The following is a 26,453-nucleotide window of genomic DNA, read 5'->3' as shown; positions in this document are numbered from 1 at the left end:
CCTACTCCCCCTGTTTGTGTTCGTTCTTTCTTTCTGCCAAATAATAAAATCTTTAAAAAAAAATACTGACTTTACTTCTTTTTTTCTTTTAAGATTTTTGTTTATTTATCTGAGAGAGAGAGCATGCACAAGTGGGAGAAGGGGCAGATGGAGAAGCAGGCTTCCCACTGAGCAGGGAGCCTGATGCAGGGCTCAATCACAGGACCCTGGGATCCCGATCGCAACCCCAGACAAAGGCAGATGCTTAACAAACTAAGCCACCTAGGTGCCTCCTGACTTTACCTCTTCACCAAAGATGTCACACTGGAGAAAAATATTCTGTGAAATGAAGTAATCTGTAAAATGGTGATAACAATACCTACTTAAAGGGTTGTTCTAAGGATTAAATCATCTAAGAGCTGAAGGAATTTTAACACAATACTTGCCATATGATGAGGCCTCAACCAATGGTAGCTTCTAACACTAAAGCCAAGAAAGATTTGGTAATTTGGTAATCTCAGACACATGTGTATCCATTTATATGGCAGAGCCATGCCAGGAACTCAAGCCTGTGTTATCTCAAAACTCCACATTCCTTCCATTTTACCATGCCAGCAAGCTATCCTAATCTCCGTCATAAAATATTTTTCTAAGAATCCAGAGGTCGAACCTTTCAGATTAGTATGATTTGTAATCTTTTGCTGTGATTATAGACTCATAAAAATATAAATCAACCTTACTACACTATCCAGAATTAACTATTAATATTTTGTTTTATTTTCCTCCAGTCCACATTGTTTTCTGGAAAGATTTCCTAACTCATACTTTCACTGGCAATAGTATAAGATAGCGCCTGGCGCACAGCAATAAAAAGAATTCTGAGGGGTGCCTGGGTGGCTCAGGGGGTTAATGGCTCTTCCTTTGGCTCAGGTCATAATCTCAGGGTCCTGGAATAGAGTCCCCCATCAAGCTGTCTGCTCAGTAGGGAGTCTGCTTCCTCCTCTCTCTCTGCCTGCCTTTCTGCCAACTTGTGATCTCAGTCTGTCAAATAAATAAGTAAAATCTTAAAAAAAAAAAAATGCTGACAGCTTTTAGGCATTTTAGCTAATGTCAAGTGTTATATCTATTCTCATCAGTTTAATATCTGACACGTCCTCTATCCTAGGACAATATATTAAATGTTTTTTTGGAACTAGGAGCTAGAATAGGACCTTGCTCCATCCACTTCACTTCTATTTCTTTGATTAGCGAAGTTAAATACTATTTCCTTGAATGTCTATTTCTACTTTAGCGGACTGCTTGTTCCTATCCTTTGCTCGTTTTTCTGCAGGAGTATTAAGTGTTTTATCTGTAGAATTTGCTTTTTGCAATACAAAAATAAATAAATAAATAAATAAATAAATAAATAAATAAAATCTTGCTGGTTGTCCATGGCTTCTGAACTCTGGCGGAGGCCCACAAAGCCGCGCTCGCCCACTAGTTAACTTTCAAGGCCAGCGGGAGGCCTTTATTCTCCAAAGCGGAAGGAAGGCTTCCACGAATCACGAGGGCGCGAATTGCTGCAAAGGCGTTGGCTCTCCGGGCCTGGGGAGGCACTTCTCGCGGGATCTAAGCCGTCCTTGGGCCTCCGACCTGACTACAAATCCCGACATACAACGTGCCTGAAGGTCCAAGCGCCCGAATGAAGGCATAGGTCCAAGGTCATGTGTCTATGTGCGTAAGGCGTCTCGTCACCTCTCCCACGCCTTTTTCTGCGGCGTCCACCTTGGCAGCCATTTTGTGCGGGAGGCTCTGGAACCTCTGAGCCCCGCGGACTCTATGGTTGAGCATTTCAGGGACTGGCCAATCGAAAGCCAGATCTCCGATGAAAACCCCGCCTTCACCCGCATGAAGGCGGGAACTGCCACGAAGCTCCTGTAGAGAGAGAGGAAGAAGCTGCGGAAAGCCAATAAGAAAGGAGGACTTGAGGACGTTAGCCAATGAGGATGCGGGAAGATTGCGACCAATGAGACTGGGGGGACACCGGGACACGTGGGTGGGGGAGCTGAGCGCTGAGACCTAGAGCTAAAGCCGGGAGGTGAGTCAGTCACCTTGAGCGGGGCAAACGTTGTGGTCGGCGTAGGGGCAGAGGGGCAGTGGGAGTACAGGTGACTCGGGGCCGGAAGGCAGCGATGGGCAGGGGCGTGGGCTGGGCTGTGTGAAGGGGCATTTGTCCCCCGGGCCTGGAGAAGCGATGGTTGCCTATATCCTTAACAATTAATGTTAATTACCAACGGTAACGAGCGATTAACTATCCCTACTGAGGCGGGCCGAGAACAGCTGTGTAACATGGGCAGCACTCTGCCGGGCACCGACCTAGTATCTGCCTCCAAAAGTCTTCCCTGGAGACCACCCTCTTTAGCAACATTTCCTTACTGGGATTTGGGCCCTCCTTCCTCTGCTGAAGATCCCCCGTGACCTTCCTTTGCAGACCCTTTCGCGCTGTCCCTCTGACCTCTAATGCCCTCCTCAGCTGGGGCACGGTGCAAGGAAGAACGTGGTGGTCCAGGGAGGGAGGACGGGCAGGATGAAGGGGACGACCGAAGGTCGCCGCTGTTAAGCAGACGACTGGGCTGTGAATGAATCTTTCTTTTTTCCTCTGCAGACTGAGAAAATGCAGACCACCGGGGCACTACTCATTTCTCCGGCTCTGGTAAGCTGCGGCTCCGGGGTGATCTGTAGATCACCTGTAGAGGTGGGACCTGTCGACATTTAATGAATGAACTGAGAGAAGCTTGGCATCCAGATGTTGTTGGCCTTTTGGGGGAGGGTGTAGTGATGCAGTTAAGCCCTCTTTATTCAGACCTGTAAACCAAGCTTTCTTGGCTTTGGAGCGTGGTCAGAGTCTGGAGATAACCTTTACACCCAGGCTGGCTTTGGCGGTAGCCAGACAGCCCACTGAAGCAGTCAGTCAGGCTTGGCCAGAACTCTCCAGGTGATTCCAGTGTTCAGCCATGTTTGAGAACCACTGCATTTTGTTGGCATGTTTCAAGAAAGCTCAGTTGCAGGGAGGCTCTGCTTCGCTGGTGGTTGGAGGAGCCTCACCAGGCTTCTTGACCTAGTCTATTCGGGGTGTGTAACAGTGAGTACACTCTAAGAGAATAAGATTTCCCCCTTCTGATTCTTTGGGTGATCGGATGCAAACCCTCCCTGTCCCTGGTTTGATGTTAGGGTGGGTTCTTCCCTTCTGGGACAGTGATAAGGGCTGTGCCCGTAGAAATGAACTTTGGTACCTGGGTTTAAATGGGAAAGTTGCCACTGCTACCTACACCTGGGTCTTGGACAGCTGTCTCTGGTGTAGGCCTGTCTGGTAGAGACAGGAATGCATTAATTGACCTTGAAACACACTGGGCGCCTTTTTTTCTCTTTATAATAACATTTTTGACACAATTTCAGCATCTAGGTTTTCCTGTTTCCCTTCCTTGATTTAGAGGAATGTGTCTTTTTGGTTTGACAGATTCGCTGTTGTGCCAGGGATCTAATCAGGCCTGTGTCTGCCTCCCTCTTGAGTAGGCCAGAGATCCCAGCTAAACAGGTAAAGGACTGTGGGCTCTCCTGTAAATTTCCCCAGGGGCACCTGCCTGGCTCAGTCGGTAGAACGTGCGACTCTTGATCACGGAGTTGTAAGCCCAAGCCCTACATTGGGTGTAGAGATTACTTAAAAATAAAAATCTTAAAAATTAATTTCCCCAGCGAGGGGTTCTTCAAGATAGTGATCTGTAGGCCAGAGTGGGAGGACAATTAGAGAATCTGTGGTGCTTTAATAGCTCTAAGTACCCTAAGGTGAACATTGTAGGTGAGAAGTTTGCAAAAATGAAGTTTCCCTAACCTACAAAATTTCCCTGGCCCTGTCGGGAAATGGGCCTGAGGACTAATTCCCAGCATGCTCTGCAGTCTGAGCATTCTCTTCCTACCAGGCAATTTGTCAACAGTTTCAGAGCCCAGGTAGGTCGAGTGAGGGTATGGGAGTCAGCAACCTGTCCTTGTGCCTCACTACCTCTCCTTCCCTGCTTGCCTCCCAGCCATCCTATAGCAGCAACTCCCCGCTCCAGGTGGCCCGACGGGAGTTCCAGACCAGTGTTGTCTCCCGGGACATTGACACAGCAGCCAAGTTTATTGGCGCTGGGGCTGCCACAGTTGGTGTGGCTGGTTCAGGGGCTGGCATTGGAACAGTGTTTGGCAGCTTGATCATTGGCTATGCCAGGTAAGTTTGGGGGTGGCCTAGAGCATCTCCTACCATAAATTCCACCCCATTTGGGAGAAGCCTCAGCAGGAGCTCCCACTAGCTTGGAGTTGATTCCATCGGCCTCCTGTTTTCTCCAGTGATCTCTGAATCAGTATTTAGATATGTCTCCAACCTGGCTGTCTTAAACTTACCATGTTGGTGCTCTGCTTACCTGTCTAAATCCCCAGGATATATATAGTTTAGGCCCTCTCCCAGTTTCAGCAGTACATCCCACCACCCCACCCCATTCCCGGCCATTGACCCAGTCTACCTGTGTCCTCCACCACCCATGCCCTCACCCCTTCCTCTCCCCTGGCTGGCATCGATCTCTGTCCCTGGCAGGAACCCGTCTCTCAAGCAGCAGCTCTTCTCCTATGCCATTCTGGGCTTTGCCCTGTCTGAGGCCATGGGGCTCTTCTGTTTGATGGTCGCCTTCCTCATCCTCTTCGCCATGTGAGGTTCCATGAGGGTCACCTACCCGCCCCTGCTGCTTTGACTTCAGGCCATGCTGGTGCTGGAGTGTGCTAAACTTTACCATTAAACACAACGTTTCTCTAAACCCATATGCCTGTGCCTCTGTCCTTTGCCCCTGCGGAGGGTCTTGGTGGAAAGCTGGGACAAGGGAAGTGGGAATGGGTCATCCGTTCGTGGTTTGCAAATCTTCAGGGCTGAGAAGTGGCACTGCCATGACCTGAGAACATGGAGGGTTCCCTTTATTTCTCAGAGGGAGCACGGACTTGTCCAAGTAATGATAATTGGTGCTTTTTTCCTTTGAATTCAATAAAATAATAATGTGTCATTCTTGAGGGGCCTAATTTGCACCAAGCTCTGTTTTAATTAGTTATTTCAATAAACGGTTTATACCTGGTTTACAAATGAGGAGACCAAGCCTTGGGGCAGCAAAATAACTTGTCCAACATCACAGAGTTGGGCAGTGGAAGAACTGGGGATTCCACTTCAGGCCAGCCTAACCTGTTAGCTGCTGTGCTGTCCCATCTGTTTTTGTGACAGCCCCACAAGCAGGGTGGCACCGATAAGGAAACAGTCCCAAAGAAGTGATGTAGCCGGTTGGAAATGGAGGCGGGCCTCCATCTGCCTGCGTTTAGTCCCACTTGTAAGTTTCACTTTCATTCTTAGATGAAAGAATGAAAGACACTTTTTCTTAGAGTGTCTAAACATTCTAGAATACGCAGATGAGGTACAGTTCCTGTTCTTGGAGAATTTACAGTCTTAGCTTTGCTAGGGGAAACAAGGGGTGAGGGATTTTTTTTGGTTGAACCAACCAGTAAATTGCTTAGAGAGCCTTGCACAGCATCTTCCTCATGGTTTCAGTCTTGGCCCAGCAGGCTTCCCCAGCTTGGCTAAAGCGCAACTGATAACTCAGGGAAGAGAGCGCTCAGCTGGTCTACTACACACAGCCACTGCTGCCCTAAGCCCCAGCATGAGCTAACCGTGACAAAATGAACACAGAGGTGCTGGTTAACAACGATCTGTCTCAAATTGGATGGTCTCAAAAGGGGGTAGAAGTGGGGACCCATTTTGTGAAAGCCTTATACCTCCCTTTCAAAACTTCTGCAAAATGGCGAAACCAAGACTATTCCTATCCAGCTGAAGGGCAGCTAGCAAAGAGGGTAGGAACACCAAGAAATGTGAATTAAGAAGAATGGATTCAATTTCCATGCAACTAAGGAAAGTCTGCAAGTATTTAAGTGCTAAGTATCCTCCTAATCGTTTTGGGGAAGGCAGGGAACTCTTAAGATCCTGTCCTTAAGGAGTTGGGGGCATTAAGAGAGTGGAAACCTTGAACAGTGTCCCACATTGAATATGTGGGTACAAAACTATGTGCTGTAGGTGAGGGAGAGCAAGGAAGCCAGTGTGTTAATAACCTCAGCTAACACAAGAGCTCTTGGGGTCAGGCGCAGTGCAAAGCATTTTCTGTGAATGGCTTCCAACATCCCTATGAGGTCATTTTTATAGTCAAGGAAAAAGAGGCTCAGAGAGGTGAGGTGACCTATGAAGGTCACACAGCTGATTAGTAAAGCTGGAATTCAAACTCCAGAACCTGTGTTCTTATCACTGTGCTGACTCACCTAGGCTTTACCCAAGTTCACTGACATGCCCGATAGCACACAGCACACCAGCAGTTCCAGTCCCAGGTCCATCTGACATTCATTCAACAGTCATGGTCTCACACCACAGGATTTTTCAACCTTGGCACATCTGGGGCCAGATAGTCCATGGTCGTGGTAGGGTGCCCTGTGCATTGTATGGAGTTAGGCAGCATCCCTGGCCTCCACACCCTCAAGTTGTGACAACCAATTAAACACCCAAATGTCTCCTGGTTGGAGGCAAAATCACTCCCAGTTTAGAACTACTCATCTCCTATAATCTGCTGCTTGTCCTCTTTAAGTAATTCTTAAGGTTGTCCCCAACAAATTGGTATTAGAAGCTGAAGCAGAGCCCAGGAATCATAGGGCCAAAGAGAAAGAATGGAACTCAGGTTGAACCCGCAGCTGAGGTATTCCCAAGGGAGCAATGGATTAAACTGGTAATGTTACAAAAATGGAATGTAGTAACCCTTTGGGATGTCAGGCCGGCATCCTTGCCAGGTCACTCTAACAGTAAATTCAAGGAGCAGCCTCCAGGGAGGGTGATTCTCTTAACTTCCTGTGAAACTCCAGGAACCTAGTTTTTGCCAAGGGGCTGGCAAGAATTTCCCTTGATCGTGAGCTCCAAACAGCCTTGGAGTTGCTGGACTTACAAATCCAAATCAGCAAGGTTGGGAATGTAGTTGGGCCTAGAGAACCCTAGAGAGTCAGGGGAGAATGCTGCCCCACCCCCAACAAGGCTAGTTAGTCAATTACCATTGGGATTCTTTAGGGTCTTTAGGGGGGAACCATCTTGCTTAATGCAAAATACTTACAGAGGTGTATGATTCTTTGGTGAGGGTCCACTGTTTTCATTAAACTTAAGAGGCAGTGACCAAAAACAATTAGTACCTACTCCGGAAGAGCTCAGCGTGGTAGCAAAGAACATAGAGGGGAATGCAAACACCATCCCTGCCACTTCTCAACTGGGGAATTCCCCTGAGATTCGTTTCCTCACCTCTAAAATGGGGATAAGAACAATTCACGGTGGTTGGGACAACAAAATAAGATAATACAGGTAAATGTGTGCAAATAATGATAATACATGTAACATATGCATTGCAGTGTTAATGAGATACATGTAACATTCCATGTATTCAGAGAGATGTAATAACACCTGTATTCCTAAATTTTTTAAGAGGGTAGCTGGCTGGCTCAGTTGGGAGAGCATGCAACTTGATCTCGGGGTTGTGAGTTTGAGCCCCACGTTGGGTATGGAGATTACTTTAGAAAAACTGAATCTTTTTTAAAAAGTTCTTTAATATAAAAAAAAAAGTTCTTTAATATAGCTGTTATCACTTGTAATCAGAAGCCACAAACTCCCAGTCTAAGCTCTGATTTTTAATTTTAGTACAGGTTTTATGACCTGGATGGGAATTCATCTATCCCTGGCATTGAGCCCAGGACAAAAGGCTGGGCATTATGTGGGGGAAGGACTGCTCCTGAGGGACATAGAACTTTGGGGAAGGGGAGAAAGACCTTCACAATTTCTCCTCTTAGAGTTGAGGCACATCAGTGACCTGGACTCTATGACACTTGCTGGCCTCTGTCCTTGGGGGAGGACATTTGTCTAGTTGCCATAAGCAAGGTGTTACCAAACTTTATTGCACTAAGAGATGTCTCGGCGCAGGGCAGTCCGACGCTGTGGAGGAGAGAGGCTTGGATCCAAATTCCTGTAGGAAGACAGCTTAGTTGTGTCATCCATCCCCAGAGGACATGGGAGAGGCTCCAGAAGGCACACTCTTTCCCTCTAGCCAAGCTGCCAGAAAAGCAGCCAGGTGTTGCTTTGAAAAAGTCTGTAAACACTAGACTGAGCAATGCCAGCTTCTAACACTCTGCTGCTAGCCTCTCCTTGGCCTTTCCTCTTCCCTGGCTTAGAGGCTTCCTGGAGCTCCCTTGGAAGGTGGTGAGCTGGTCCTTTAAGCAGCTGCCATGCTCTAAGGCCCTTCGGGCCTTGACTTGCAGATTCCTTGTGCAAGCCTGGCTCAGCCTTTTGAAAAGAAAAACAGGCATATCTGAGCAGGAGGAGGGGCTGAAATTCTAGAGACCCATGGCCAGGGGAAGGGCAACTCGCTGCCCCGTCCTTATTTCCACTCTGTCTGCCATGTCTGCAGCATTCACTGGATTTCAGTTCGTGGAGATACAAGTTGCGTGTGCCATGTTTTCTGCCCTAGAGTATGTCACACGTAGTAGCTAGACAGGGTAACCAAACCAGAAAAATAAAAAGTAGTATGTGCTGCAATAAAGGTATGAATCACTCGAGGACAGAGTAATTCTAAATGACTAATAAATAGTAACAATAAGAATACACCCGGAGGTGCAAATCATGGGAGAGAAAGTGGTATTTCAGCCTGCATTAAAGATGAGTTGGAATAGTAAGAGTTAATAATTATTGAACATTTACTCTGAGCAGGTATTGTGCACATTAGTTATCACATTATCTCTCTCTTTTTTTAAAGAGTCATTTATTTACTTTAGAGAGAGAGGGTGTGAGTTGGAGGGAGGGGCAGAGGAAGAGGGAGAGAGAATGCTGAAGCAGACTTCCCGCTGAGCGTGGAACCTGACGTGGGACTCTATCCCAGGACCCTGAGCTGAAATCAAGAGCTGGCTGCTTAACCAACTGAGCCACCCAGGCGCCCCACGTTCGCTCTTCTTTATAGCTACTATCATTTTACCAATATTACTGATGAGAAATAGAGGCTCAGTGTTTCAATAACTAGGATTTCCCCTGGCAGAGTAGAGGGCAAGAGTATTCCAGGGAGAAAAAGTATGAGCAAAGGCCTGGAGGAGAGACAGTACATGGGCAAGTGGGATGCCCATGGTTTAGACAGTGCTTGACACTCTACAAAACACTTGTGGAACTGTCACACTTAATCCTCGGAAAAACCCTAAGAGGTAAGAATTAGCACCATTCTGTGGATGCAGAAATAGGCTCAAACAGGCTATTTGTAAGCGGTACAGATTAAAAGCTGGAAACTCTTCTGGATCCAAGATGTTTTCTGTCCACTGAAAACAATAGTCCAGTAGTAAGGAAAGGACCCCATGCAGGAATCCTCTTGCCCCCTGGGCCATCTCTGGGCCTCTGCAGACTAGAGTCATGGAGGAGGGATGGAGTAGTGTTTTTCTTTGTGAGGTTATCAGTGAGTTGACTTTGACCACCTTACTAAATGAATAATAACCAAACAAAATTCCAGAATCCTTTAAAAATGAATAAAACCTAGTCTGAATAGGCAATAGATACACAGTACAATATTAAAAAGGTACCCATCCATACACACACCTTGGCTTACCTTGTCAGTGATCAAACCATTTGGAGGCAGCCACTATTACCAGTTTTTTGTGTATCCTTTCATAGATATTCTGATATCCTTATGACTATGGAGTGGTAAAATGCTAAACCAACAAAATATGAAATCTGTATAAAACATTGTGTTGATTCATTTTGCCTGATGTTAACTACCTAAGCTATACCAGGCCCCCTGCTGGGTTCACAGACAGTACATGCTTGAGAACCCCAAGAGAGTGTGTGTGTGTGTGTGTGTGTGTGTGTGTGTGTGTGTGTGTGTTGTGGGGTAGGGATTGGAAGCAACAGGTAACAAAGGACCACATGAAGTAAAATTCAGTCAATGTGGGAGAGCTCCAGGCTGTGACAGTATCACACAGCAGTTAAAACTTTTTCTCTGGAGTCAGACAGATTTGGCTTACAGCCCCAAATCTGTTGCTTGCTCTCAGTGTGACCCTGGATAAGTGACCGAATCTCCGTAAGCCTCTGTTTTTCCATCTGTCGGAATGGACTAATAATAGTACTTACTTCATAGGGCTGTTGAAAGGAACAAATAAGACAAAGTATACAAAATGCTAGGCACATATTAAGCATTCAGTAAATGTCATCTAAAGAAACAAAATTTTTATTATTTCTTTAAAGATTTTATTTATTTTTTGGAGAGACAGCAAGAGAGGGAACAGAAGCAGGGGAAGTGGGAAGGGAGAAGCAGGCTTCCCACTGAGCAGAGAGCCTGATGCTGGGCTCGATCCCAGGACCCCGGGACCATGACCTGAGCCAAAGGCAGATGCTCAATGAGCCACCCAGGCACCCCAGAAACAAATTTTTAGTCTCAGTAAGTGCTGGCTATTATCCACTCAAGTCCATGGTCCCTTATTGGAAAATTCAGGAAACAGTGAAAAATGTACCTTTTTTCCTAAAAACCAGTTTGGGCAGCCAAATAAAACACAGAGGGAGGTTATTTGTTTGATGTACTATGGATATTCACACGTGTACCCTAAATTAGTAAGAATAGTCATACATTTTGCTGTCGAAATATCAATGTTTGGTTACTGAGAGGTGCCCGAGACCTTACTGGGAGTGTTACTTTCAATTCTGAAATGCATCTGGGCAAGTTTACCCGGACAAGATTATGAGCCTGTGTTCTTGCTAAAAAGAAAAGAGAAAGTCTATTTTAGAAGGCTTCTGTGTTTCTTAGTCCATAGTATGCTATTTCACCTTACAAATCCCAGGAAAGCCCTGAAGAATCCTCCCAGGATTTAAACTCACAGCCCCTTGATTCCTGTATATTCGAGGACTTGTGGGAAGAAAAAACACTTGGCTTGGAGTCAGGAGGCCTGATTTTCTTCCTTTTACTGAGCTTCTCTAGGTCTGTTTCATTATCCCTATGGCAACGCCTAGCAACAGTGCTTGGCATTTACTAGCCCCTTCATAAATGTATACTGAATAAACTCTAAAACGAGGTAGTTTTTCGCTCGCCGGTTCTGATTCCTTCCTCTTGGTCCTGCTGCAGGAAGGGGGCAATGGCAGCCTGCCCTCCGTGGGTGACCGTGCGGGAAGCAAGGATAAATTAGAGAGGTTTTCAGACAGGAAAGAGCCCTGAGCAAGTCGACTCATCTATTCAGAACCTTCCCCAAGGAAGCTCGATCCCCACTCCTGGCCCATGGACATGACCGAGGAGGGTCTCTTTCGTTAAGGGTGGGGATACAATCCTTCCTTCCTCTCCCTGCCACACTTGAAAATTAAATATTGCACGTCACTGAGCTCTCAGCCGCACCTCGGCGACCCCGAACGCTTGAGAGCCTCCTCCCGCAAAGCAAGGGCCAACGCGGCTCCGATTCCCACTCCATCTCGCCCTGGAGGACCGTGGGTGGACGCTCTTGCAGAACGCCTCTCGCTGGTCGGGCGGGGGTGGGCGGAGCCAGCGCCGCCCGGGCTGTGGAAGCGGAGGGTGGGGACACTCTGGCCCGGCTCTCGGTGGTGCGGGAGCGGGAGGGAGCAGCGGCCGCTCTGGTCGGCGGACGTGCTGCCGAGCAGTCCCGGAAGCGAAGCAGCGATGGCGGAGAGTCCAACTGAGGAGGCGGCGACGGCGACGGCGACGGCGGGCGCCGGGGCGGCGGGCCCCGGGGCGAGCGGCGTCGCCGGTGTTGTTGGCGTTAGCGGCAGCGGGTTCGGGCCGCCTTTCCTGCCGGATGTGTGGGCGGCGGCGGCGGCTGCGGGCGGGGCCGGGGGGCCGGGGAGCGGCCTGGCTCCGCTGCCCGGGCTCCCGCCCTCGGCCGCTGCCCACGGGGCCGCACTGCTTAGCCACTGGGACCCCACACTCAGCTCCGACTGGGACGGCGAACGAACCGCGCCGCAGTGTCTACTTCGGATCAAGCGGTGAGCCGGGGTTTTTCCTCCCCCAGCCCCGAGCTCCGGGGCTCGACCTTCCCCGCCCCCCCTTTCCCACTACACCCACCCCCCCGCCCGCTGCCTCCGCGCTTCCCTCGCGGCGGCCCAGCTCCAAGGCCCACGTCTTGCCAGCCCGAAGCGTCGCGATCCAAGTCCCCTCTCCCCCCGCCCGCAGCTCCACACGCACCAAAGCCCTCCTCGCGTGCCCCGGTCCGACCCCGCCCCTCGGCTACCTCCCTTGAGCCCTCCGTCTCAGTGCCGGACACCCTCCCCCATACCTCCCGCCCGAAACCCGACCCTTTCGCGCTTCAGCAACACCCCCTCCCGCCTTCCGCGCCGCCTCTCTCCCCCCCTCCCCCCCCCCGCCCTGCTAGATGCTGCCCGGAGGCCCCCCCCATTGCCCCCCCCCAGCCCCGCGTCGTAGCCTCCCGAGCCCCGTTTGTAACACACGTAGAGCTTGGTTTTCGTGGCTTCACAGTCGAGACCAACCTTTCTTTTTATTCCCCATCTGCTCAAACCGTCTCCCCAAGTCTAGATCGTTTCCCTCACATACCCGCAGTCTCCCCTTGAACCACTTCTCCAGAACCCCAAAGCTCGCCACTCTCACACCTGTTCCGGGAATGCAGGCTTTCTCCCCCAGTCTCACTCTGGCTTGTATTATCCCACCCAAGACTTTCTTGTATTTTTTCTTCTCCGTCATCTGGTTTACTTTTCTGAAGCAAATATACCTAATTCAGATAGAGGAACAAAGGCCCAAGTCCTTTCCGTGCTTATTTCTTGGGTGACTGATCTTAGATCCTATCATTTAATAGATAATGTTTCTGCAAAAATGCTTAGCGTAGTACCTATTGCATAGGGAAAAAGTAATGCTTTTTGACCACTATTAATTCTGAAACCTGTTTCCTGATGACGGGTCTCTACCTCTCCCTGTGCCCTTCCAGTGCAGCCATACTCATCTAGGTAATTTCACTGCCCCCCCCACCATGCTCCAAGTCCCTTCAGATGTCTCTACCTATCTTTCAAGGTTGTAATAACCATTAAACAACATGTGTGTAAAGTATCTGGCCCAGTGGCTTACGCAGACACCAGTTCTATTAGGGTCCAACAGGGTCGCCACCTCTAACTTCAGAATCTCAGCACTCCCTTCTACTCCTATCCTCCATCCCCTTCAGTCTGCCAGTCCTGACTTTTACCTTTGAGTTCTGCCAGTACTTCTTTCCTCTGCTTCTCTCACTTGTTTGCACTTTACATCCCTATGTACTCTACCAAGCCTCTTCCCACCTAGAATGTCCTTTAGACCTGCGCTCACAACGGATGCATTCTAGATTGTGCACGACAACCTACAGATCCTCTCTCTGTAGTAGCCAGTGCATGTCATCTTTCAGATGTGAGACCCAGCGATTTCAGAGGGTACCCTCTGCAGTCTGAAGAGATCTCTACCTGTTGGTACCCTGGGCAGGAAGACCATGATTGCTCCTTGCTAGCTCACTTGTTTCATAGAATTCCCGTGCCAGCAACGGTCCACTGTCTATGGGATTCGCTTTTTTGGTGGAGTTGATTATGTTTTCCCAGTTACTGAGCAGTCTTCGTTTAGCATTCAGTCATAGTACCTGGGAGTCTCTGAGGTGGGGAGTGAATGAATTGCCTGTGGGAGGAAGAGAGAGTAAATGGGATGTGGCTTTTCCAGGGTGACATCTGATGCCATTGGGATCTCTGGTTTTTTTCCCCCCTCCCCCTGAGGAAACAATGCCCTTTTGATAATAATTTGCTCTCCGCTTGCCTGACAAGTACTCAGCTGAGATTTCTCAGCCAACAAGACAGTGCGCACATTTGTGGTACCAAGCACCACTTTCTCAAACCCTGGCCTCATTGAGGTGCCACCAGCTGTCCTGCTCAAGGGATTCCCCTTTTTCCTCCTCTCCCTCACTCCCTTCCCCACCTCCTCTTGGTGTTATACAGGGATATCATGTCCATTTATAAGGAGCCTCCTCCAGGAATGTTCGTCGTACCTGATACTGTTGACATGACTAAGGTATGTAACTTGGAGGGGGTTGGGGGCTGTTGGGAAGTTGGGCCCAGAAAGTTGGAAGAGCCTAAAAGATTATCCAGCTCACATCTCTGACTACATAAATGAATAAATCAAGATCCCAAGAGAATAAGTGGCTTTCCCAAGGTCACACAGTGAGGTGGAGCAGAGCCTTGAACAGGTGTCTTTTACTCAGGTGTCCGTAGTTCTAGTTGACTTGGAAAATCCCTGTTTATGCCACTTGTCCCAGCTTAACTATTATTAGGGCACTCTTTCACTCTCAGAAATGCACCAGTTGGGCTGATAGATGGCATAGTCATTCGTTTTATCCCAATTCTCCCCCCATCCTGTCACTCTCGACTCTTTAAGTATGATGCTGTAAATCACATGCAGAGAAGATTGGGGATGGGGCAGACCTGAATGAACAGATTTTATACTAAAATGGGCTTGTCCGGGCTCCTATCCTCACTGGTTGCTTTTGAATATCCTTTCCACCCCAGAGACCATTCCTGTCTTGTCCTCACCACACAAACACAGACTGAAATTCCCCTGACTTAGATACTCAGGCCTCTCTGTCATTGAGCGCTCTGCCCTCATTTAAACGCTGTACCTTCCCTTAAACTGACGTTGGGAAGAAATCAGATTTCCTAAATCTAGTATTGTTTAAATGAAACCTCTCCATAGTTTCAAATTCTTACAGTAAAAGTTCAGACATTGTGTTGTTGGTATTTCTATTTTGTTACAAATAGGTTTCCCTATAAATTGATTTTTTTTTCTTTTTATGTGGTTGGAAATATTTTTCCTGGGACATCTTGTCCTCGGTCAGGTATCAGTGTTAATAATGCTAGTTCCCCGGGGTCCCAGAATTGATGTCCTATTGATGCCATTTGAGCTTGCTATTCCAAATGACTGAGGGCTAGAAGATAATCCGGGGTGCCACCAGGGCAAAGTAGGGCCTGAGGCATTGCATTGCAGGTCCTTTTTCATCTTGCTGTTTAAATTCTGAACAGACCTTAAGTGCCTAGCAGCCTTTGTAGGAGAAGAAATACAACAGAGTTTGTTCAGGTTTTCCTCCTTTCAGGAAGGGAAAGCTTGTTCAGTAATCATGGCTGGCGGAAAAGAGTTTAGCATTCTGTTCTAAATGCCACCGATCTATTTTCTTCTTAAATTAACCAACCGTATTGGGGAAATTTTGGGGGATGGTTGAAGGGCTCCAAATGGACCCTGAGTTTTCCCCATTTTTCTTTCCATCTTTGGCACAAGTTGGATACAGCTTGAGCTGCATTCTCCACAGTAGGTTTGATCCTCTGTGGAGGCAGCAGACCTCCTAGGCCTCCATCACAACCCTCAGCTCTGCGCCCTTACTGGCCCCGGTGCTGTGGCCACCAATCCCTGGGCTCTTTTTCATTCAACTTACCTCCCCTTTCAGCCCCATAAGTGGAGGGTGGGGTCGCATCACACACGTGTTTAACCCAGGCACATCCAAGGTGATGTGCTCGGTAAAAATAGATACTCATTTCTGAAAATTAAACGTGCTAGATAATGTTTTACAGGTGCATATTTTAATGTGCGCAGTGGTGTGCCGTCTAGACTTGTCACACAGAGCACTGATGAGGGAAGTCTAAACAAAAACCCTGCTGCCGGGGAGTTTTAAGGGATACTCAAGGGTGATGTTGGATCGGATTCACTTTTCACCTTGGGCTCTAACTGTAGAATGTAGCCCCCGAGTCAGGTGCCACTCCACCAGAACGGGGTTTCTTAAAGTTCCAAACCTGCGTATCAGTGCTAGTGAGTCCGTGCTGCTCCTCCTGCATGGTGAGGGCGTGGAATACGGACGCCAGCTGAAGGGCCTGCTTCTGGTGTGGGGAGCACGTGGAAGCCAGGCGGGGTTGGGATGGGACATCACCTCACAATTTTGAGATGGGGTTTTATTTTGCAGATTCATGCATTGATCACAGGCCCATTTGACACCCCTTATGAAGGGGGTTTCTTCCTGTTCGTGTTTCGGTGTCCGCCCGACTATCCCATCCACCCGCCTCGGGTCAAACTGATGACAACGGGCAATAACACAGTGAGGTTTAACCCCAACTTCTACCGCAATGGGAAAGTCTGCTTGAGTATTCTAGGGTAAGAGGAGACTCTTCTAAGTGGCCAAGTTCGTTGTTAGCAAATAATTGCTCTAGGCCAGCCTTTATCAACTGGGGTTCCTCATCTGAACCACAGAACACAGAAAATGATTGGAGGGACTGTCGCCTCAATTCTCCTCAGGATGGTACGTGACGAGTATCATTCTAGGCGCCAAAGAGAGAAGTTCATTTATGACCTACGGTGGCTGCCTTCGTGAAGTGCTTCTCCCTGAGCTGCACCAGCACCCGGGCGCTTGCAGCCCTGCGGACTCGGGGGTTCCACCCCGAGCCTCCTATGTCAGAAACTCCAGGGGTCGGGCCCCGCAGTCTGTGTCCTCCAAGCCCTCCGGGTGATTTGGGCGCACACTCCAGCTTGAGAACCACTTCCTTAGGGCATCAGGGCTTGATTCTCTCCCGAACGGGTTGAGAAAGGCTGCAGATCTGTGCCGTGTACGATTGTGGGTGTCTTGTTTCTGAGTCTCTCAATGAGTGGCTTTGGAGGCGGTGGTGGTGATGAGGATGATATGATATTCTAACAACTGAATGAAAAATGTCTAAGGTTGGAAATCACATCAGATGAGAAACATGAGTTTCAAGTGCATTTTGTTTTCTGGGCGCTGCTGAGATTTTTGCTTCATGCGGTTCTCATTGGTTCCCTTTTAATTGCCTGGGGGGGGGTCACACATTCAGAATGGAACCGTCTGCTGATGTGTTCTGGATCTGTCTTGTTCGTGTGATCTGAGTTTCCCCTGGGGCAGAGAACAAGTGCAGGGTGAAGTTGGGAAAGTCACCCGAACTGGGGGTGCGGTTTTCTTTCTTGTCTAGTGTGTTTCCCAAGTGTGGGGTCGGGGTGGGGGAGGGGGAAGGCAGCTGACCCAACCTGAGGCGCAGCTTCTTTTATTGATTTTTTTAATCTTTCTGATCCAGGGGTATGTTCTGTGATGGTGGCAGTGAGGAAGTCCTTCACAGGAGGTTGTCCTTCAAGAGGTCCTTTATGTTGTTAGGGAATCTGTCTCTGCGGGTAGGACAGGGGTATACATAGCCCACGGTGGTGAGGACACTCGGTGGTTGTTTCTGTATGACATCTGTTCGAGACAGGTTTTTTGTTCTAGGTTCCCCATTAGGCCAGTAGGAAATGATTCTGAACAAACCTCAGCTCACAGTGGAACCAGGGGAAGTAAGATGGTGGGGTACAAGTGACCGAAGCGTGTTGGGTGGAAAAGGAGAAGCTACCCTGAATCACAGGGTAGAAAATTCCCATGTGTTCTTAGTCGACTGTTCCCTCTGTCAGCCTCAGTCCTTTCCTCCCAAGTAGAAAAAAAGATTGGGACTGCTTTACTGACGAAAGAAATGTAATGAAAATTTACCCTGTTGGCTTGCCTCTCAAATAGGTGAAGTCTTAGCGGAAGTCTTAGCGCAGGGTCTGGCTTTCCTGGAGGAGTAGAGCTGAGGGGAGCAGGCTGAGAGGCTCGGAAGAGCGAGCCTTGACGACGACGACGATGATGATGAGCTTGCTTAACTGGGCTTTCCTCGAGCGTAGCAGGGAGAGGGAATTGGCCAGTGAACTTGAGCAAGCCAGTCCTGGCTTAGGTTGTGTTCAGCCTCCAGATCAGGTGCCACCTCTTCAATGAATTGAGCTAAAAAGAAATGTCATTTATTGTCCAAGTCGCACTCCTCCTCCCAGGATCTGGTCAGGTCGATGGAAGAGAGGAGCAATTCTGGTGCTTCTCTTTTATTCGGGATGGCTTCCATATATTATTTCAGACCCTCCTTGGGTCTGACCCTACTCCCCTTCCTGTCCTTTGGCAGAGTCCTGTGGTCTTCAGAGAGTCTGACACTGGGGGCTGGATACAGGGCAGGATCCCTGATCATCAGCCCTGCTACATGGCCTTGAACCAGATGGCTGTATTCAGGCCCCCTGCCCCTCTGTGCTCAGCTTCTGTCTCCTCACTAACTCCTTCACCACCTTCCAGATTTAGGATTCACAGAGGTTAACACTTAGGCTGCGTTTGGTGCTGTTTTCATACCTTTTCTCTTCCATTTTGATGATTGGAACCTTCCCTGGCTACTGTTTATTTCCTAGTCGGATGAAAATCACTTCAAAGTTACAGGGCTTGCTTTACCCTCTTTTCTTTTGTCCCACTTGGTAAGAGGATTAGGCAGTTGACTGATTTCTGGTGAATGAGGGTGAGACAGGCTGGGGAATTCCAGAGCATTAATAGTGAAAGAGAAACGTTTGGTTTAACTCACTGACGTGGGTGCTGCCAGGCCCCAGGGTGCTGGTGCACTAGTGTTTCTGTGGCGGCCTTCGCCATCGCTCTCGGCCTCACCCTCTTCCCTCCATCTGCTGTGTTTTGCAGTACGTGGACTGGCCCCGCCTGGAGCCCAGCCCAGAGCATCTCCTCCGTGCTCATCTCCATCCAGTCCCTAATGACTGAGAACCCCTATCACAATGAGCCTGGGTTTGAGCAGGTAAGGCGGTGGGGGGAGAGGGGCAGCTGGGAAATGGAATAGTGAGTTTGAAGAGCTCTGAGAGGTGTGCTTAAGGGTCCTGTTTGTTTGTTTGTTTGTTTAATGTCACCATAGGAGAAAGAAGGAGCTGGTGTGTGTGCTCCTTAAAAATGTCTTTTTTTTCCTTGTAACTTAACAATACTGTTCGGTTATTTCCATTTGACTTGGATTAATCTACAAGGTGGGAATCAGTGGAGTCCTCTGGAAATTAATTCTAAGCTTGCTTTTGAGGGCTGTTGCAGCTGGTGGGTTCTTCTCTATGTGTCCATTCTCCCAAAGTCCCCTTAAGGTACTTCCTAGAGTGACTCCTGTTCAGCCGGGTGTTTTTCCGGAGTTACAGAATCCTGTTACCTGAAGAGCCAGAGGAGCTAGTCATTTATTAGCTAGTGGGGCAAGAACATTGCAGTCAGCGCTGCCAGAGAGAAGGGAGAGGAAGGTTGCGTTTTCCAGGGGTATGCTATGTGCCAGCCACTGCCAAGTTTTTGTATGTATATTATCTCATTGAACTTTCACACGAACTTGAGGTGGGGGTGCCTGGCCAGTTCAGTCAGAAGAGCCCGCGGCTCTTGACCTTGGGGTCGTGAGTTTGAGCCCCACTTTGGTTGCAGAGAATACTCACTCGGGGTAAATGTTATCCCCATTTTCAGATGAGATATTGGTGACACGGACAGGTTAATAACTTTCACAAAGATACACAGATTTAATGGTAGAACCCAGTATTTGCCCTGGAACCAAGAGTTTTTCCATTGCTCCAGAATGCCTTCCAGGATTACTCAGAAGTACAGGGAAAGAGTTCCAATCATAATCCCCAAAGATAATAATTCTATTTAGGTGACTAAAACAATTTAACTAATTTTTTAAAAATATTTGAGGTAATGCTAACATTGACGGTTCATTTATAGACCTGAACAATAGGAAATACCCTTTAAGAGGGAACAGAAGTTATTCCCAAAATCTCTTTTCCAAACAAATAGTGTATTTGATTTTAAGATTAGGTAGAAATGGAAAAGGCCCTCATTGGCCAACCAAGGAGCTGATTTGAAGGTCTCTCCTTTGTTTGGAAATTCAGGAGCTGTGACTTTTATTCTCCCAAACCTTACTGGTCCGCAGCTGCGGGTCCCTGGCAGAAGGAAGTGGCCAGCTGTTCGTTTCTTAGCGGTTAACATCTGGACAACTCACTTCTTTCTTAAATAACTGAAATGGCTTAATGTCAGGAAGGGTACACTTGTTGGGCACCACACAACTTCGAAGATCATGGAATCTGGTCGAATCACCACCCTCATTTCTCTTCCCCACTGTTTTCATATGCTGCTTGCTGTTTACCAAAGTAGTGATTGACAGTCCAGCTTCACAAACATCACGTGTCATCGAAAGGAAAATAATGCAGTTTCATGTCCGACCTGACCCACTGAGCTCAAGCTAGTAGTTGGCGTGCTGACTGACAGGTGGTGAATACTATGGTTTTCCTAAAAAAGTTGAACGTATCCCACGGCACCCCTGTGAGCCCGCTGTGGTGCATTTTGGAAACCATGGTAGGAGAGTGAGGGTATATATGTCTTTCCTGCTCATGATGTGTTTTAATCAGAGTCCAGGGTTCTGGTTGCCAGGTTGGTGGTAGGGGGACCATTGCGGAGTAGAGGAGGAGTTAAAAGGACGGGAGACTGTGCTTCCTTCCATCTCTGCCCACACATTCATATTGGCTTTCTCAGTCAGTATTGGAGGTTTTTTTGGAAACTTCAGGTTCTACTTCCAGTAGGTTCGTAGTAGTTGATTTCAGTGATGGTAGAACCCTGCAGACATAAAAAGGAGTTAGCCGGGAAGCATCCAGATATTTATAGGGTTTTTTAACTGAAACTCTTAATGTCATGTTTACCCTTTGGTCCCATCACCATTCTTAACATTTGGTTCTTTCCCATCCAGTCTTTACCTCAGAGGCCTCTCATTTCAGCCTTAGGAATCTGATGGGTCTAGTTTGCTGCATACAGGCCGGGTGACCTGTAACAGAGGATGGGTGTTGGCACGCGTGGGGGGAGGTGAATGATCTCAGAAAGAGAAACTCAGTTGCTCTTCATGGATCTGCCGTAGTCGGAAAGGTATCTTCTAGGTTTGTTTACTTGGGTCCCGCGCCCCACGTTAATCCTGATGTCTCCTCCTGTTGACTTTTCTCTTTGCCTAAATTTTGTACTTGGGCACTCTGGTGTCTGTTACATTACAGGAGAGACATCCAGGAGACAGCAAAAATTACAATGAATGTATCCGGCATGAGACCATCAGAGTGGCAGTCTGTGACATGATGGAAGGAAAGTGTCCCTGCCCTGAGCCCTTACGGTAGGTGTGTGCCAAGAGCGCCCACTTGGCACTTTGGTATTGCTGTTGGGAGGCTTAGCTCTGAGAACCTTTGGGGCAAAGTCCACTATTGGGCACCAGGGGAGATGCAGAAAAACATAAAGCTTTGGTTCCCGTTTTCAAAGAGTACTGGCTAAGGGTCTCTCAAGAGAAAGTTCAGCGAGCTGCTCTGTTCTAGGAGAGTGCCAAGACCAATGGGAACGACATAGCCCATAGCCTCCAGTTTGCTGAGGGCCTGGACCTAGTGAAGAGCCTTACTTGTTCTATAACCAAGTGAGGCGTAGAGCCCTTCATAATGAATCCACTTCTTAGTGTTGGAGTTTAATCATAAATGTTCAAACTGGATGAACAAGGTCAGAGTTACTGAAACAAACTTCTGGAAGAATTTTGAGTAAGGGTTGGGCTAAGGGATGGCCTGTGGAAAACATGAGATTGAGGCACGAGTTGAAGTTGGGATTCAAATGATCAATATTAACAGTCACCCTCCTTTAATAATCCCTGAGGTATAAGAGCAGTCAGTCTTGGGTTGTCAGCTTTCTTTTTCCATTGAAAGATCTTTGGAGGGAGCACCTGAGGGGCCCAGTCAGTAGAGCGTCTGACTCTTGGTTTCAGCTCAGGTCGTAAGATCGAGCCTTGCGTCAGGCTCCGCACTCAGCTCAGAGTCTGCTTGAGATCCTGTCACCCTCTGGCCCTCATGTTCTCTCTCTTTCTCTCTCTGAAACCTTTTTTTTTTTTAAAGGAAGGTCTTTGTGAGATGCCAAATCTGGGCTTGGGAACTCTAATTGGCAGTAAGGTTAGATGGTGAAGGGATGATCCCTTCCCCACCACGTTCCTAGCTCAGGCTTCTCTGCTTATTTTCCAGAGGGGTGATGGAGAAGTCCTTCCTGGAGTATTACGACTTCTATGAGGTGGCTTGCAAAGATCGCCTGCACCTTCAAGGCCAGACTATGCAGGTAACGCAGCCCCTGCCACCGACTCCAGAGGCCACACGGCAGACCCCATAAAATCCCTCCCCAAGGATAGCATCTGCAGCTCTCAGAGAAGTCAGAGCCGAAAGGAACTTGTCATTTAAGTTGCTGTGGCCCAGGGAGGAGACCGCCTTGCCTAATTCCTGTGGAGTTGCCTGTCAGTCTTGCCATAAACTAGATGCTCATGGATAGAGTCTGAACCATCCTGCTTTCTAGCCTGGAATGCCTCCCCTTCTTAACAGTCTTTTCAAACCATGAACATTCAGCCCTCTCAGATCCTAGTGATGATAAGGGTGAGTTCTCTACTGAGTCCAGTCCCTGGCTCAGAGGGCTGCTCGGAGATCGAGGCTAGGGAAATGTTGAGTATGTGCTCTTACATGTTGAAAGACTCCTGTTATGAAGACAGTAAGCATTTGTTTACTTCTGGCGTCCATTGGAGAAATGTGCTTCCACTTCCAGTTGGAATGCAGGATTTAAGCTTCCTCTAAAGAGGAGATTATTGGGGCATCTGGCTGGCTCAGTCAGTAGAGCGTGTGACTCTTGATCTCAAGGTCGTGAGTTCGAGCCCCATGTTGGGCATGGAGCCTACTTAAAACAAAAAAAGATTCTTATGAAACCAAATTGCAAACACGCTCAAATATAAAAGACCTGGTTGATACGAGGGTGAGACTCCCCCTGTCCTGAAGGACCTGTTCTTTTGTCTTTTGGATCATTACCTGTGGTCTTGCTTAGGTTCGTGCTGACTTGGATGAATGAGGCCACTTAAAGTTTTCTCCAGCTCTTCCTGAGCTGCTTCCCCCACCCAGGCCGCACCAGCAGCAGTAGGAGTAAATGTCTTCCTTCCTCAGCTGCTGCTCAGGAATGGTAGTTGCCCTGCCCTGTCTTTTCCTTCAAGGCTTTCCCACCCATCTGCCCCGTTAAAACTCAAAGGGCAGGGGCGCCTGGCTAGCTCCGTTGGGAAGGCGTGTGACTGTTGATCCCAGGGTTGGAAGTTTGAGTCCCATGTTGGGTGTAGAGATTACTTTAAAAAAATACATAAATAAAATACAAGACAAAAAAACCTTAAAGGGCAAGGCCAGATCAGCATTAACTTGTTCCCGACCCCTTTTTCAGAGTCCATTGTAGGTGATGCCTGCCATGCTTTGTGCCCCATCAGGAATTCTCATTGCTGGTATTCAAAAGCATTTCCAGTATTCACTCTGTGGAGGAAAAATAACTCGTGATGAGAGAAGGAAAGGGAAGAGCAGCGTCTGGGGAGGAGGGAAGTGGGTGGAAATGGAGCCAAGGATGAAAAAAGGAAGATTTGAAAAATGACGGCTCCAGAGTAAGTGTGGAGTTCAGCCTGTGGGGAACGTAACCCTGAGAAGCAGAAAGTGTGGGCTACAGTCCCAGTGACTGTGACTTCTGTTCACTGGTGCCCGATCGTGAGGGTGATGTGTGGACAGAAGTGTGGAAGGAGTGTATGTGGGAGAAGCAGAATGTGGGAGGGAAAAATCGTGTACCTTTTTGTGACTCAAGAGGTCTCCACTTTTCTAAACCCTGGCTGTGCACTGCTTCGCTGCCATATTCTCTGTGTAGCATTTACGTTCCTTGTGTTTAGACTCTCCACTCCCACCCTGGTTATTTTTGAGATTTTAAGGACACTTAACCCCTTTCTAGAAAACTTTCGGAGATGTTCGGTGTAGAATGACAGGGACTGAGATCAAGGTTGGGCAGCCCCGGAGTGATGCGTACAAAGTGGACAAGGAGGTGTTGGCAGGTCTCTCCGGAAGAGTGGACAGGTGCTTATCTGGAAGTCCGAACTCCTGAGCTCCAGACTTGCCTGTGATGTTGGAAAAGCAGATTTCCCCTTTGGAATTATAGGGAAAAAAAGATGATACTTCCCTTTGCATGGTTTTTATGAAGTTAATTGCAAACACAGGCACACGTAATGGTCACAGTTCTGGTCTTGAATTTCTGTTTCTTGCCTGTCTCCCCTTTACTGTGACCCTCTTCTGCATAGTGGCTTGCTTGCAGGGAACAAAAACGTTTGAATGTTGTCCCAAGCCAGACCTCTCTGGGTGGCGGTTAGTGTGCCGTAATATTTCTAAGCAGAGGGTGTGCTGTCTGCTGTTGGGATTGAGCGCTCTACCCTCTACGCCCGTGACTCGGAAGTTGACCATACGTCCAGCATGGGCCCGAAGTTGCTCTTTCTGGGGTGAGCCCTCCAGACTCGAATCCTCCATCCTGCTTGTCTCCTTTCCCCCACAGGACCCTTTTGGAGAGAAGCGTGGCCACTTTGACTACCAGTCCCTTTTGATGCGCCTGGGACTGATTCGTCAGAAAGTGCTGGAGAGGCTCCATAATGAGAACGCCGAAATGGACTCTGATAGCAGTTCGTCTGGGACAGAGACAGACCTGCACGGGAGCCTGAGGGTTTAGACCCTGCTCCCTTCTCCCCTCCCCCCACTCAAGGGTCCCAGCAACGTCCCTTCCCCCCACCCCAGGGATGGAGAGGCACTGTGTATCTCCCTCCAAACGTGACGTCATCCTGCAAGATGGCAAGAACCAAGCCAGCTCGGATCCCAGGGTGTGGGAGTGGGGAGGCTGTTCCTGACCTGACCTCCCTGGCTCTCGAGCGTCCGGGGCTGTGTTCATCCCATAGCAGGGGCCAAGGTACCGACGCAGGAGCACCCAGGGTGAGGGCCTCTGGCAAACACAAGCGGCCGACACACCTCTCCACGGGGCCAGCTCCTCAGGGGGAGGCGGGAGACAGAAACTGTAATTCCAGGAGGGAGCGTGCCCACGTGACGAGGGGGATATCTGGAAGGGAGCTTTGGGTGGGGGGCTGTTTGTGACACTTAAGCAGTCTGGGTGGTTGTCTGTCTGTCTGCAGTCTTGAAGCAGGGCTTCCCGATGCCCTTTTCCTCCCTGCCTCTCTTCTCCCAGTACTTCCCATGGGCCAGCATAATTTTGTTTTTCCTAATTTATAGTCACTGTTCTAGACAGACCAAAGAGAAGGAACAGTGGTGGAGTCTAGGCTGCTGATCAGTGAGCTTTACCTAGCACCTGAGCACCTTTCTCCTCTGCCCCCGCCCGCCATTCCCTCACCCATTTCCAGATTTAAGACAGAAGGTAAATGTGACTGGGATGGAACCGAGGTCCTGGTAGAGCCTGCACAGGCACCATGAGAAGCTGATTTTGTTCCCGCAATCACTGATTTGAAAAGTTCCCAACGCAGCCAGCTGCTGTGTGTGGGGTACGAGAGCCACTACATAGAATAGTCTTTTACAGATGTTCCTAAATGCTAGCCACGATGAGGGTATTTCCCCTGGGGGTGGGGTGCAGTGGGGAGACTGATGCTAGTCCTCTTGTGTTCTGTTTGGCTGTCCTTGTGTATTTTCACCCTGGCCTCTGGTTACCCCCCCCCCAACCTCCCTCCCACTTCAATGCCCAGGGACTTGTGGGGAGCAAGGGTCGCCAATGGCAGAGGGGCTGGGGCTGGGACTCTGGGCCCCGCTGCTTCTCTTGCCTCTCCGCCTCCCGTCCTTCCCAGCTGCTCTGTCACTGGCTCTGATGGCTGTTTGCCTGGCTGTTTTGCTTCTCTGTCTGTATCTAGCTGCAGTGATCCTTTAGCTGGTTGGCTCAGAAGAATGTGTGTTAGGCGCCCTGTGGTACTGGGCACTGAGAAACTCCAGCCTTCCCCTTTTTGGTGTGTTCTCCCCATACTTTCCAGATTCTTACTGTTAGGGCTCCCAGTGGGGTGTTGGTGATCCATGTGACGCAGGGCCTCAGTCAGTATCCAGCCGCGTGTACGGGAGAGGAGGACTTGGGCCTGCCCTGCCCGCTGCTCTGAAGGCTTCTGCCTGCGGGTCATGGGACTTCCGGGGAGTTCGGAAGAGGTTGGGCACGAAGGAGAATGTCCAACTTGGGAGGGCAGGAAGCAAAGAAACTGGACAGGAAGTGGGCTTGGGGAATGGAAGTTTATCTCAGATACCTAAGGCTGGGTCTCTTAACAAGGAGACTTAAAGAGGGACCCTGCTGCCAATTTCCCTCTTCCATTTCCAGAGCAAGTACAGGGCTTAGCAGAATGCCCTTGATCTGTTGGTCCAGTGGTTGTCTGTCATCCATTTAAGTGTTCCCACTTTCAAGTGACAATCCTCTCCTTGGCCCTGCCGTGGGCAGAGCATGTCTGGCATACCAGCCTGACTTTTATGCCCTAATCTTGAGTTGAGGAAATATATGCACAGGAGTCAAAAGAGATGTCTTTATATCTGACTGTACATAAATGAAGTTTTTTTTTTTTTCTTTTTGGTGCAATAAAGTTTGTTTTGGCAGAAGGAGGAAGCGCCTGTGGGTGTGGGAGGGTGTGTGTCAAGGGAGACTGGGATCCTCCAACAACCACACCTCTCACCCGGGTCTGAAACTGCCAG

General features: G+C 48.8%; 2 protein-coding genes and 1 non-coding gene across 5 annotated transcripts; all 3 read left to right on the top strand.

Annotated features, from left to right (window-relative positions):
- The first annotated feature begins 1,063 nt into the window (after positions 1-1,063).
- On the top strand, positions 1,064-1,245 carry LOC116876113. The gene has a single exon (XR_004384334.1). It is a non-coding gene; the product is annotated as a U2 spliceosomal RNA (small nuclear RNA).
- A 711-nt stretch (positions 1,246-1,956) lies between these two features.
- ATP5MC1 (ATP synthase membrane subunit c locus 1) lies at positions 1,957-11,318 on the top strand. 3 transcript variants are annotated; one of them, XM_032871349.1, is made up of 5 exons: positions 1,957-2,056; positions 2,624-2,671; positions 3,476-3,553; positions 4,041-4,222; positions 4,586-4,806. In XM_032871349.1, the coding sequence occupies exons 2-5, from the start codon at positions 2,633-2,635 to the stop codon at positions 4,698-4,700; spliced, it is 414 nt and encodes a 137-aa protein (XP_032727240.1). In that variant the 5' UTR covers positions 1,957-2,056; positions 2,624-2,632; the 3' UTR covers positions 4,701-4,806. The 3 variants fall into 3 exon arrangements, with proteins under 3 accessions (XP_032727240.1, XP_032727241.1, XP_032727239.1); XM_032871350.1 differs by lacking the exons at positions 1,957-2,056; positions 4,586-4,806 and adding exons at positions 2,060-2,126; positions 11,187-11,318; XM_032871348.1 differs by lacking the exon at positions 1,957-2,056 and adding an exon at positions 2,061-2,126.
- Positions 11,319-11,621: 303 nt separating this feature from the next.
- UBE2Z (ubiquitin conjugating enzyme E2 Z) lies at positions 11,622-26,367 on the top strand. The gene is made up of 7 exons (XM_032871345.1): positions 11,622-12,052; positions 14,024-14,096; positions 16,030-16,217; positions 18,577-18,688; positions 20,943-21,055; positions 21,936-22,026; positions 24,292-26,367. The coding sequence occupies exons 1-7, from the start codon at positions 11,730-11,732 to the stop codon at positions 24,460-24,462; spliced, it is 1,071 nt and encodes a 356-aa protein (XP_032727236.1). The 5' UTR covers positions 11,622-11,729; the 3' UTR covers positions 24,463-26,367.
- Positions 26,368-26,453: the final 86 nt, after the last annotated feature.

Source organism: Lontra canadensis, unplaced genomic scaffold, assembly GCF_010015895.1.
Source record: "Lontra canadensis isolate GAN:19392208 unplaced genomic scaffold, GSC_riverotter_1.0 scaffold43, whole genome shotgun sequence".
Lineage (NCBI taxonomy): Eukaryota > Metazoa > Chordata > Mammalia > Carnivora > Mustelidae > Lontra > Lontra canadensis.
Note: the sequence above shows the minus strand (reverse complement) of the source record. Positions and strands in the feature narration are given on the sequence as shown.